This window comes from Poecilia reticulata, linkage group LG15, assembly GCF_000633615.1.
Source record: "Poecilia reticulata strain Guanapo linkage group LG15, Guppy_female_1.0+MT, whole genome shotgun sequence".
NCBI lineage: Eukaryota > Metazoa > Chordata > Actinopteri > Cyprinodontiformes > Poeciliidae > Poecilia > Poecilia reticulata.
The window spans coordinates 25,436,560-25,450,505 of record NC_024345.1 but is presented as its reverse complement, the minus strand read 5'-3'; the positions used below and the strand labels follow the sequence as shown (position 1 = coordinate 25,450,505).

At 43.1% G+C, this 13,946-nt stretch overlaps 1 protein-coding gene across 1 annotated transcript; it reads left to right on the top strand.

The window, feature by feature from the left end:
- Positions 1-10,960: 10,960 nt before the first annotated feature.
- On the top strand, positions 10,961-13,469 carry irf2bp2a (interferon regulatory factor 2 binding protein 2a). The gene is made up of 2 exons (XM_008430263.2): positions 10,961-12,142; positions 12,350-13,469. The coding sequence occupies exons 1-2, from the start codon at positions 11,317-11,319 to the stop codon at positions 13,060-13,062; spliced, it is 1,539 nt and encodes a 512-aa protein (XP_008428485.1). The 5' UTR covers positions 10,961-11,316; the 3' UTR covers positions 13,063-13,469.
- The last annotated feature ends 477 nt before the right edge of the window (positions 13,470-13,946 follow it).

The following is a 13,946-nucleotide window of genomic DNA, read 5'->3' as shown; positions in this document are numbered from 1 at the left end:
AAGCTCCGAATTCTTGCCGCAAAGCTGCTTGTAAGTCAGTTTTGTCTTATATTTAGTGCACTAAAAATATTTCCACTAGAAACTGAACCAAAAATACTTGGTTAGATTTGTTTTCTTCTGTTTTTGCAGTGTGTGTACGTAGGTGAACTTTATCCATCTTTGCGGAGACGAAGATCTTTCAAACGATTTGCATGGCGCAAGATCGGGTTACGTGTTTTGTGCTGAACAAAGCAGATCTCATTGCCGGGAGAAAAGAAAGGAGTGAGGTCAGTCTTTGTCTGTGTTAAAAACAGCCACTGCACAAACCTGCATGGCAACTACAGAACTACCCTTATATGCAAAAGACATTACCATGACAAACTGGAGTCACACAGATAACATTGGCCACACCCAAATCGCCCTTCGGACGGGGAGGCTTGCAGTCGTTACAAATTTGCACAACACACACATGCAAGGTCTGTATCGCCTTATCAGACTCCTCCAAGGGCACTGAACTTTCCCACAATTCTCTCGCTCCCTCTGCTCTTTCCTTTTTGCATCCCTCTGAGACGTTATTGTTGCTACAAGGCTCTAACAGTCCCACGCCGCCGCTGCAGTCGAACCTGTTGTGGTGACTAAACCATCCGCCATGTGCCTCTCAGGAAAAAATATTTGTCATTCTCTAGGCCATGAAACCAGTTTGTCGTGGACGTTTACAGCAGTAGTGAACGTGTCAGTCCTGAAAGGGGAAGTGTCTGTTTTGCTTCTTGCAAAAACCCGGGCTTCAATACATAAGTTATCAGCAGTTTTGTTTTTAACTGACTCATCGAAGCGTAGCGGTTTTGGATGTTTTGCCTAGAAATGATAAAAAAACAAAGCCAAATTAGAGTTAGATTGAAGGATTTCAGAGTCAGCATAACAATATCTAAGGGGTGTCAGTTCGCAGCTTTACTTTCGTCTGGTGTTTTCCAGTTCATTGTGTTGAATCCTACCTGCTTCCTCATGTCATTTGTCATTCTGTTCCCATTTCTCAAAATAAAAGCTAGCCATGACTCGCATGACACCACAACATCTGAATTGTTTGTATCAGTGCAACAGGTTAGGTCAGTGCATTTTAGGAATGCTGCAGTGCAAGAATCCTTTTTTTTTTTTTTTTTTTTTTTTTACTAGATTGCAAAACTGTATCACACTAGAGACTCTAGTTTTACCTTCACAGTTTGTCACGTCACACCCATAGATTTCAATGTGATACGTAATTTTATAATTACATAATGATACAGGGAGTGAAATGTAAATTCAGTTTGTTGAATTCTATTTTATTTTTTTTCCTGATAAGCAGGTCAATATTCAAATATTGCCACAGATTCATTTGTTTAGTTTTCCTGGCTGTAGATGTTAGTAGTGGTGAGACATTTTCCACTAAGAGTATTGCCAAACATTTAGGTAGATTTGGTGTTTGAACTATTAAATGAAGCATTAAAAGCTTCAAGTGTTCGCTGACTTTAGCTATTTACGGACGGCTTTGGCTCTTAACCCCGGTGGTTCTTCAGTGTCCATTTTATTCAAGGTGTTTGTCTAAATCTAATCTATTTGATCGTCTTCCATATATTTTCTGTGCCTACAAGATGCAAACAGAATCTCCTATGTCTCTTTTCAACAATGCCTTCCTTCTTTTCACACTTTTTTTTAGTAAACGACTAATATTGATCTCTTCAGATTCTCCCACCTGAGCGTTGGAGCTCTGCAGCTCCTCCTGAGTTACGTTGGGTCTCTTGGCTGCTTCTCTAATTAAACCTTTTATTAGTTTAGATGGACGGCCATGTCCCAGTTGGACTTTTAGCTGTGCCATAAACTCCCCATTTACAGACTACATGTTTCTAATCAAAACATCTCACTTGCACTACTACTTACGCTAACAACTAAAGTACGCCACATTTTTCAAATTGAAATCTTATATTGGTATCATCCCCCTTCACAGATATGTACATGTTTGTCATTGTCTGTGTGGTCATAACTAGAGATTCACAGATCTGATATTAATATCTGTATCTGTTCCGATATTGAAAACAATTGTAGGTCATACACTCGATCCGTCAGGACAGATCTATTCAGTCTAATTCTATGCTTTGTGATCTATTTGCACTTTTTGAACCATTCGAAGGAAGGTTTGCTGCAGTTTGTTTTACATGGTTGACATAGGTAGACAGCCAGTTGTTTTCGTTAGTTTCTGTCTTTACTATTTATTCCAAATTTTACTGACTGAACAAATTAAAGTTGTGTTGTTTTTACATGTTTAACCAAACTTGTGAAGCTATCGGTGTCTTTATGTGTGGTGTACTAGTACAGTTATCAAGAAAATTTGTAATTCAGTACGTTTATGTCTATGTTTAGAAAAACAAAGCGTTTTAAGGCACGTTTTTCTGCATTGGATCAGCATTGGTAAACCTCAGATATTTGTATCGGCGTACCTTGTTGTAACGTGACCAAATGTGGAAAATTTCAAAAGGCAGGAATAGTTTCACAAAGCTCTGTAGTCTAGATGAAAATATGAAAATCCTGGCAAGGGCTACAGCAATTTATGCGCTCCAAAGACAGAATCAAAGTTGAACAAAAGTATGAAACTGTTACCAATTTGTCTTAGCTCTCCTCAACTTCACATCTACTCAGCAGCACTTATCATCAACGCTCCATTTTCTATTTCAGCCCGTCACGGCCGAGCGTTTCTCTGACGTGTTGCTTTGAAGTTGGATGAAGGGAAGGTGAGACATCATGCGCTCAGATGCCCCACAGACGCTGCGGTTTCAGGGAGTTTATCACCCAGACAGGGAGACGGCATTCGCGTCCTGCCCCCTTTACATCCTCCACTGCGGCAGGAGGCTGAACGTGACAAACAGTCCTCGGCAGCTTCTCAGGGAGCCAGGCCTCGCAAATACCGCAGGCCTGATAATGACTTCCACGCCGTCGTGACAACTTGCACTTTTATGGGAAAGGCGAGGAAGGACGCTTCTGGCGTGCTCGCAGCACCGTATGCTGGAACATTGTCTACAAACCAGACAATCAAAGAGAGCAGGGCAGGGAAGCATCTGTGGAATCTGTGACGCCAACCTCTGCTGATTGATGATCACTGCCGAGGAGGAGAATGAATTTAGAAGTAAATTGCAGGAAAACCAAAGCTGTACCGCTCTCCAAATTCAACCACAACATCTGTAAGCGATGTGCTACAGTTGCATTATCCATGCTCTTCCTTTATTTTCCCCATGCAGAAGGAGAAGCCACATGCCACCTCTGATCAGTTCCCCACAAAGCGGGGCCAGATGAAGTTTTCCAATTAGGCCAGCCTTCGCTATTCTTAGTCTTCCTCACAATCACACATCATGCTATTTGTGATCGCTAAAGCCTTTTGCTTTCAAGGCACCAGAAAAGCAGCTGCCTTTGATCTTCTTCCAATAGTGGCAGCCTAGAAATATCTCCTAAATAAAGGGCCTATAAATACACGTCTACACAATGAAGGCTTCTAAAAATCTGGCTGTAAAAGAAGAAAATATAAAGCAGTTATGTTCCACCTTGATAAAAAGAAAAGAAAGGACAGCAGCGCAGAGAAGATGACACCCACACTTGAATATATTATGCGGCCTGAAAGCTGAGCCTCGGTTCTGTGCTAACTGCAGCACCGATGGGATGTCAGAGTCCACTTCCAAGCAAAGGAGCTCCAAAATAGACAGGAGATACAGTGAGGGATAGGCCTACTTTGGGAAAGTTTTATTTTGGCTCATAGGAGGAAGTTACATAACCAAGAAAATACAACTCACTCTTCTGGAATCGATGGAAAGTGTAAGGAAAATGCTCCATATTCAGCCAGGAGAAACAATGAGGGCACACCATTAAATTTTCAGTTCTTTATTAGGAAATGTTCACATGTTGGTGTGTAATTCCATGTTTTTATCTATGGGAATGAATTGATTGTTGTTTAACAACAACAAAAATGAAGCTTGTTTTAGTCACATGTCAGCAGAAATGAGCAGAAATAGGAGAAAAAGTAAGGCCTACCCTATAAACTAGCGCTACCTACTTTAACTGAGAGATCTTTGACTATAACCGTCTGGTTTCTTACCCAACTTTTTTGTAGTCACGATCTGTGCTTTGATTTCCCATATCTTAGTTTGCAGCCAGAGTACAATTCATGCTGGATTCTTTGACAGAGAGCTTCTGCTACAAATCATGACACTTCCACCTCTGGGCTTCACAGTTATTTTCCTGGTACGTAATATTTATTTCCTGTCAGACATCTATTCTATTCTGGTGTTTAGACTCATATTTCCAAATAATATTATTCCAGACATTCTGGTCTTTCTCTATGGTATCGCTGACAAATGTTCATGTGGCTTTCATCTTTTTCCAGAAAACAAACGCTTCCTCTTTCTTTCTTTGATTGCATAGATATGAACTTTCATATCAACAGTAGCACAAGGTTGCTGTAGGCCATGCAATGACATATTAGTATTTTTTGGAGTCTTTTTTTAATCATCTTGCGATCTGCTCTCAGGGAAACCTTGCTTGCATCATTAGATGTGGGCACGTTAGCGGTTGTTGTTATGCAGAGTTGAGTAATAGTTCAATTTACTCTAATTACATTTTGGGGTGAAACATTTACTTTTAAGAGTGTTTTTACTACGCTGTACATTTTACTTGAGTAATTTTATTATGAAGAGCTGTTGCTCTTGATTCAAATTTCTGGATACTCTACTCACTGTGACTAACTTCACTAATTGAAGAACAAACTTGTTTTAAAAAGAAAGTCACCACACAAGTTTCATAAGTTTTAGATTTAAAGAATTTGATTTGGAAAAACAACAAAAAGGCCTGATTATGTCATTTTTAAATATTAAACGATTTATGTTTTGATTAGCTACTGCGTACTTGAATAGCCTTTTCACCAAAAGCTTTTTCTTAAATCTTACTTGAGTACAATGGGTGATCTATCCACCTCTTTCTTTATGTCCTCCATTTATAAAATTGTTTACATTCAGTAGTTACTCATTTCAGATTCTTTTGCGATCTCTTTAAATATCTAACCGGTCTCATAAACTGCTACAGTCTTCTTCCTGAAGGCTTCAGATGGCTTTTATCGATTTTACTGTGGTGTTTACTTTCACTTTAAAAATCAGGAGAACAGCAAATTTGCTATCTAAATATTTTAAACCTTCAAAATGCTGCCTCTGGTGTGATATTCTGATCCGTTTTCTATTGCATTTTACTGAAAGAATTAGTTTAAGCTGTTTATTTACATTAATGAAAAAGAACAACATACGTCTAAATGTGTCAAAGACACAGGGTGGCGCATGGTGCTGGTGGTGTTTTTTTTTTGCACATGGGTGGTGAAGCATTTATTTAACATACAAACACACATAAAGTCCCCTTGAAGCCTGCAAGAGCAAACCAGGTGCAGAGGGAGCACTGCAGTCTTACTGCAGGAGTGGATGTGGGCGACGCCGCTGGCCTGCTGGAAACTATAAATGTGTTTGTGTGCATGAGGCGTTATGCAGCAGAGTCACATTTTCACCATATTCTCTGAGCCAGTCACACAGCCAGCGCAGCATTCTGAACACAACAGCTGTGACTAAGGATTCAAACCTCCTTTTAAGGGTAACAAATAGAGAGAGAGAGAGAAGTGATAATGCAGCAGATGATTTGGACGGGGAGGTTGTTTACATCAACGCCTGGTTGTGACTGAAAATATCTGGGGGTTTTCCGCCGGACGGGAAGCTATGACGACAGCTAGCTGTACGTGAAAGCTTACTTCAGCTCAAACCTCAGTGCTTTCTGTTCCTGGTTGTCAAACTGAGTCGACACAGCAGCAAGCCACTGAAACTACCTTCTGTTTAAAAATGGAAGTGAAAACAATGATGTTCATTTACATTTTTTTTTCTCTTTCTGCGGGGATTTTTCTCCCCTCCCCTTCCCTCCCCTCGGTGCTGCACCTTTCACCGAGTCGTCTGTCCCCGGCAGAGGCGGGCAGATTAAAAGGATGTGTTACCATCTTGTTTTTTTTTTTTTTCTAAATGGATACACATGTGGCACATCTGGGTCCAGGCCTGACTCATTACTCTCCTTCTTTATGCTCGGTTCTCTGCAGCCATGGCAACTGCTGCATGTTTGGCAGAAAGCTTTTGAAGGCAGTGGAAAAAGAGAGCGATAGAGAGGAGGGAGGGGGGGAGAAAGAGAGGGAGAGCTCTCAGTAGTTGGCCTACATCCAGTGTAATCATGCCATGGAGCTGAAATGAGGCCTTTGGCAGCACACCAGGTTTCTGAGAACAAAGATGTGAGCTTCTAATGTTGGCGGTGGGGCCTGCTTGGCATCCTTTGCCATTTCCCAGCAGCCCTTGCCTTGGCCGGCTGCCAGCCACCACCCCCCTCCTTCCCTGCTGGGACTGCAAAGAGGATCAGAATAAAGAGAGAGACTTGTTTTTCACTCGCCTCTTGCTCTGGCCAATGACATCACCTCTGCAGCCTCCAGCCCCCAGATTCCAGCCGCCCAGCACATTTTCCCCTCTTGCCGTCCACCCTCCATCTTATTTCAAATCCACCATTTCAGACTTTTATTAAAACTGACTCCTTAAATTACGCTCTTTGCTGTTGCAACACTGTCCATATGCTGCGCATAATTTCTGCTGTCACAGAGTGAAATTGATCAGAAAATCAATGAAAAGTATCCAGACTATACACTGACAACAAGACGGAAGGAAGCTCATTATGTTTCCTATCTCCTCAAATTAAAATCAGTACTCTAATCCTTCCAGCACAAGAGAGCAGCTAAAAATAGCACCACAACCAGGATATATACGACAGCTAGTCTAGTCGATAATCACCATGGCTAATTCTAACACACACACAGCGATATGAATTTAGCAAACATTTAAACATTTACTGGAATATAACTACCTCATGCCCATAATTAAGCTATACTTTCCTCAGGGCCAATGTAAGGTATGGTAGAAGGTCTGTGATGCTGTGGTGACCATGGCCCCCTCTCTCGGGGACACCGCTGTGCTTTGTTGCCAAAGCAACAACAACAAAAAAATTCCTTGTTGCATATCGAAACTGTGTGACGTAAGTTAACTATTTCCTCTACTCAATATACATTTATTAACCTTTGCCCCGCATCATGTTCACTGTGAAGCATGGCGGAGGATGTGTGATGCTGGGTATTTAGAGTGCATATTCTCAGGGAAATGTCATTATTAGAAAGCGCGATGTGTACTTTTGTCCTTTACTTTTGTCCCTCCAGGTTGGCACAGACGGTTACAGTTTAATCTGCTTACCTCAGCAGTTAATGTAGAAAAAAAAAAAAAAAAAGGTTAAATAACGCACATGTTGGCGAGGTCAAACCAAGAAACAAACAAGCAAACAAACAAAAAATAAAATCTAGACCTGAGCTGAAGTGGAAAACTTCACAAAGAATTTACAACGCTTTCCCAGTGCGGTATAACGTTTCAGAAAGTGTTAAGACAAAAATAACGTCATCTCATCCTGCCCGCGGTGCTGTTGTCACATGCTGGGTATTCCCCTGGCCATCACCTACCGCTCAGGCTTTATTTAGCTCCCACATGTCTCGAGCTACAGTCACAAAACGAAGCTAGAGAATGAATTATACAGCCGCTCCATCTGGTTTAGTGGAGGCTCACATCAGATGGTCACCAGTCCGGTCCCACTGTTCTGGTCCTACTGTATACACGGTTTACATCACCAGTCAGGGCCATCTGGTCATGTTTGGCTTCCTCCCAGACCTTTGCTGCCTCTGTGATTTACAGCAACATTCTTCTCTTTTTTTTTAATGATAGTAATAATAAAAAAAATCTGGTCATTTAGATTTAAATGAATCCCCGCATGCCTCGGTCTTGCATAATAGCTGCTTGGCCCTGCAGCTATTTGCTTACACAAACGTCGACCGAGTGGAAAAGCAAAAAGGATCAAAGCGTTAGGCAACTGTTTTCCACCAGTCTTAAGGAAAGACTTTTGTTTATTTTGTCCCTCGCAACAGCCATTTCCCAACCGCGCCGTAAAGGCTCAGCACCACATTCCTTTGTTGTTCACCCAGCGAGGACAGGGAGTTGAGAGAAAGCGGAGATGGAAACATAGCAGTTTACAATTAAACTAAAACTTGTGACAGTTGTGTACAGGGGAATATAACTTCCCCGTGCTCGACGCAGATAGATCGGGAGCAGAAGTGTCTTACTTTGTTTACGGAAAGCCTTTGAAGAAGGGCCCCATGCCACAGTGCATGATCATGGCCGCAGGCAGGGAGCCAAATGGCCTCATGTTCTGTGTAGATGGGCGAGGCGGATGAGGGTACGTGACTAAACATCTTGCTTCCTCTTTCCAACGTCACATGGACTTGCACAAACATATCCTGCTTTGTGTCTGCAGGTTTCAGACGCATTGCCTCACCCAAAGCCCGAGGCTAAGCTGCAACGAGCTGGAATGAGCCCAGATGAGAGACGGAGAGAGCGAGAAAGAGAGGGAGAGGAATCTGAACTGCTGGGACACTCCTCCGGTTCAAACCTACACTTTTACTTCAGGGGATTTTGGCTGGGGTTTTGGTGTCTAACTTGTTTCATGTGACATTTTTCCCCTCCTTTATGTAAAACAGCACAACTGTGAAGCAATTCATCTAAACGAACCTTTCAGGCACATAAATTTGGGAGCAAAACTGACTACCGCTTTAACAAAAACAATAACAGAAGCAATAGATTATGAATTTCTTGTCTAAATATGAGTCACCTTTGGATTGGAAAGACTGATTGCAAAAAAATATCTGTTAAGAAAATTCGAGGCTAAAGGTCACAGGTAGTTAACGTCTTACCAGCAGTAGGTAATCCTACTGGCATTTTAATTTAGCATACAGAAGAATTAATTGGTCTGGGGAAACTTAGCTTTAAAACATCCCCAGTCATAATCAGAACATGATTACTAAAAAAAATATCTCTTTTACTAACTGTACTTATAGGCTAAATTAAAAAAAAGCCTCTTTTTGGATTCAGAACAAAGAAAAAACATTGTTTTACATTAAGAAAAATAATCTGATTTTAAATACATAAAGATTTTTATATTTGTGAAAATTGAAGAAAAGAAAGTGCATAGTTTGTATTATTTTGTTCCATTAATGTCACTCTATTGTGGGTTTTATTGCATGAAAACCCATAAAAACTGCTAAGACTTTTGTTATCTTTATGTATTTATATCTATATGTGTTGGGTTTAGTGAGTTTTGTTTGTCGTTTTTTTTTTCTGTTCTAGTTGCCGGATTTGCAATTATGCTACAATCTCCGTTCTGCCCCAACTTCTGCTGTTTGGGGCAGAAGTTTCCAGAATCCTTGTTGATAAAATAAACACACCCAAACTTCAGTTTGTTATCTGTGATTTACTCCCTGTGAGGGCCGACAAAACAGCGCTGGATCATCTAAAGATGAATCAGCGTCTACTTTTTTCAGAAAAAAAAAAAAAACATGGGAAAATGAGCTTTTGACCATTTTGAGGGATGGATTGATATTCATTCCACCACTCAAACATGTAAAATGTTTATTATTATTTGATGAGTTTCAAAACCCAAAAATAGAAAATCCTGCCAGTTTCTGTAACTTAGATGATGTTTCAGGTCTCACCCCTTTCACGTTTCACTGTAAATGAAGAAATATAAATTATTTCAGGATCTTAATTTTTAAAATAAGCTAGCTGTTCTCATTTATAACCTGCAGAAATGATATTTTGATTCATCTCAAAGTTATTTTGTCGTTCTTCAGAGCAAAACTGTTTGTAATTGAGATTTATGTAAGCTTTTATTATGAAACAACAACAAGAAAAGAAGCATTTTATTGTGGTGTTTTTGGCACCTTACATTGAGTCCAGTATGAAATCCAGAATATATAGCTGTGTCCAACATGAATTAAGTTATTTTACAGTGTTTGAAGACTTTTTCTATAGCTGGTTTTAATTTGCGAAAAATAATTTCACTATATATTAATCCTAATGTATGTGTGGTGGGGGCGGAGGGGGCTTGCAGTTGCCCAGGGTAGCATTCATGCAAGGATTACCACTGCATGCAACTGTTTTGAACTTCCCACTAACTCCAAAAAGAAATATGCCAAGATGGCTGGTAAGATATTAACTGCTTACAATTTCCCTCGCTTCAAAAACTCTGAACTATCCCTTTAATATGTGGGCAGAGTGAGAGTATACTCATGCCGCAACCCCAGTCCATTCAGGTTTACAACACACTGGCTGGAAATCCCCACCTCATGACAAGAACTTCCTGGTTACTGCCTAATGGAGGCGCTTACTTTTTTTTCCCCTTTTTTTTTTATTTATTATTAACACAAGACTAGGTCAGTACTGTCTGCAAAAATGGGCGGTTAAAAACATATGGGTAGTAAAATCTTTCTAATAATCCTAATAATATGCCCTTTAAATTTGCGCTGCTGGAACAAAAACGTAGAGTGGAAAAAAAAAAAGTGCACACGTTTTTTTTTTGTTTTTTTTTTTTCTCTTGCCATTGGATTACAGTAGCTCGGTTGTTTTTCTTAGGGTCGACCCACCTCATTCATTGCACAGCAGTTGTAGTAGCAGCTCATTGCGTAGAGGCGCTGTGCATTGAGAAAAACAAGCTGCAGCACTTTACAGCCTCCACCGGATAAAGCTCTGAATTCAGGACAAAGCGAATCCCTCTCTGGCATTTTTTTTTAAACATCAAAAACAAGTGTGTGTGTGTGTGGGGGGAAATGTATTTTGTTTTTCCTGTACAGTTTCTTTCTATTTAGTAATAATTATAATAATAACCTGTGGGATTATTCCTCTACGAGTTGGAGGTAGTGAGTTTTTTTTTAAAATTTATTTACAATCAATTTTTTATTTTTTTTTTTTTGGCTGAGGCTCAAGTGATTAAATTAGAAATTAAAAAAGTGACAGAGGCTGCAGTAAAGTGAGGTAGAGGTGGGGTTGGGGGGGGTCTGTCGAAGAAATCAAGTCAATAGAAACTGAAGTGGAAGCAGGCGTTTAGCCGTGGTGACGTCGCTGCTCCACATTGAGCCAGTAGTAGAGAGTCAGTGGAGATAGATAGAGGAGCGCCGGAGTAAAGTACACACCGACATGAACTTCTCCCTCTAAAACTTCAGCCTTGTTGCTCTAAAAGCCGAAAGAGGACCAGCTTTTTTTTCTTGTATCTTTGTGTGTTTTTTTTTTATTCGCCTCTTTATTTTTGAACGGGGAGCTCAGAGGAGAGGCACATTTTTGGGGGTTTATTTCTGTTTTTTTTTTTCTTCTGGGAGTGCGTCGACGGCGAGCAGCCATGTCGTCCGCGGCGGTCGCTGCTTCTTCCAGGAGGCAGTCGTGTTATTTATGCGACCTGCCCCGCATGCCTTGGGCCATGATCTGGGATTTTACCGAGCCCGTCTGCAGGGGATGCGTCAACTACGAGGGAGCCGACCGCATCGAGTTTGTCATCGAGACGGCCCGCCAGCTGAAGCGGGCTCACGGCTTCCAGGAGGGGAGGTCTCCCGGGCCGGGGAAGGCGCAGCTCTCCGGGAAGGAGATCCAGGCGATCAACCACCCATCAGCGGGGGACACCGGTTCGCGGCCGCCGCAGCCCCTGGACCGCTACCCGCTGTCCTCCGACCGCCCGCCCAGGCTGGGGCCAGAGTACCAGTCTGGCCGGCAGGCGAACGGCATTCCGGTCCCTAACGGATTTCCCAAGCCCGACGAGCCGCCGGAGCTGAACCGCCAGAGCCCCAACCCGCGCAGGAATAACGCGGTTCCGCCGAACCTAGTGCCTTTGGTGAACGGGGGCATGACCCCGGTGCACCCAGTCAACGGCAGACAGGGACAGATGGGGCTCACCTCCGCGCTGGCGGGCGGTAGTCCTGCCGATCTGGGCAAGAGACCCGCGTCTGTGTCCAGCACCGAGCACGACAGAGAGGGGAAGGAGAAGCACAGACCGGACAGCCTATCGCAGGAGATCTCCGAGAGCCACAAGAGCCGAGAGCAGGACTGGGGCAAGGGGAAGACTGTGAGGGACCTGATGGCTCTGCACACCTTCGACAGCAGGTTCAAGAAGGAGCATGTGGCCATGGCACCAAGGATGAACTACGAGCCCTGCACCCCCCCATCTAAGTCAGGTAAAGCATTTCTCAGGGTGTAAGAACTGAATTAGACTGGCTTGGTTATTATGGAAGACATGTGGTGGGTATAATGGAAGACCGTGCTTTTGTTTTGTAGCTTGTGGTGCAGCAGAAATGCACATTTCTCCTTTACTAGACTGAATTCTTGGTGTAAGTCTGATCTGTGCAGCTCAATTGTTTTCTTTAACCCTTTCCCACCTCCAGACAGAGGAAAGCACCCCCGCTTGAAGAGAAAAGCATCGCCAGAACCGGACGGAGAGAGCACAGCCCCCAAGCTCAATGGGGATGGACAGCAGTGGTTACCGCCGCCTGCCGAGGGACCCAAAATGCCTCCAGTTCCCCCGCCAGGCTTCACATCTCCCCCCTCCACGATATCCCCACACCCCCGCACCACCCCACCTGAGGCCCAGAACGGTCAGTCCCCCATGGCGGCGCTCATCATGGCGGCAGACAACGCGGGTGGGAACAGCTCTCCCAAGGACGGTAACCAGGTCCACTCCACCACCCGGAGGAACAGCAGCAGCCCGCTGTCGCCGTCCTCCATGAACCAGAGGAGGCTGACGCAGAGAGAGGCGTCCGGTGCAGGCACCCCACAGGTGCCGGGCATGGACCAGGTGCACCCCCAAAGCATTCCAGACTCCTCAGTACCGGGCAGCATACCGCTGTGCTGCACGCTGTGCCACGAGCGTTTGGAGGACACACACTTTGTTCAGTGCCCGTCCGTCCCCTCTCACAAGTTCTGCTTCCCGTGCTCGAGGGAAAGCATTAAGCAGCAAGGTGCCACGGGTGAAGTGTACTGTCCAAGCGGAGAGAAATGTCCCCTGGTTGGCTCCAACGTACCGTGGGCTTTCATGCAGGGGGAAATCGCCACCATCCTTGCAGGAGATGTCAAAGTAAAAAAGGAGAGGGACCCTTGATTTTGTCTGAACACTTCTTCTGGGGAGGGGAGGCAAAAATCTGAGTATAAATATATAAATATCACATACATACCATTCAAAACAAACTAACGGACTTGTACATATTGGACCCAAGGGAAGAGTATACTTCGTAAACATGGTTGTATAATTTTTGATTTTTGAATACATTGTGTTTCTATATTTTTGAAGATAAAGGTATGTACTCATCATAATGAACTACGTTCCTCTTTGTTGATGTTTAACAAAAATTCTTGATGTACTTCTAGGTCTGGTGGCAGTTCCTGTTTAACGTAGAATGTGACTAATGCTACTCTACGAGCACTTGGCAAAACTAAAATGCTTTTAGCTGTACTTGTATGCACTTGTTTAAAAAAAATTGCCAAATACAATTTCTCATCTTGTATGAACTGATTGTCTGAGCTTGCTTCATTTGCGTTATACACTGGGTTGTGGACAGAGAGGACGAGGAGACGGAGGGGGTGAGGACGGGTGGGTGGTGGTGGGGGGGGGAGTTGGGACTCTCGGGGTCTGACGTGCAGGCTTGTTTTGGCGGCTCGACTTACGCTGCACAACATAAGTAGGCGTCGGTTGGATGACGGCTTCTCTGCACACATTGCTTTTCGTGATTCACGCAGACAAAAACAAGACACATTGTCCTAAGTTTGCTCCAGTTTTTTTTCTTTCTTTTTTTTTTCTTGCACCACTGTGATTGATTGCAGAGCACAGAAACAGGTGCCAAGTCATGTTCAGTCAGCTGGGATCTGTTGAGTCAGTAATGAGAAAGTGCATGACCGCCAACATGGCAGGATAACTGTGTAGAGCACCAATTTTGGACGTTTGCTGAAAGATTCTTAGTGTGTAACTCATATTTTAAAGGAAGCATA

Coding starts and splice junctions, on each gene's coding strand:
- irf2bp2a (XM_008430263.2), top strand. CDS start 11,317: ATGTCGTCCGCGGCGGTCGCTGCTTCTTCCAGGAGGCAGTCGTGTTAT. Junction 12,143..12,349: donor CACCCCCCCATCTAAGTCAG/GTAAAGCATTTC, acceptor TCCCACCTCCAG/ACAGAGGAAAGCACCCCCGC.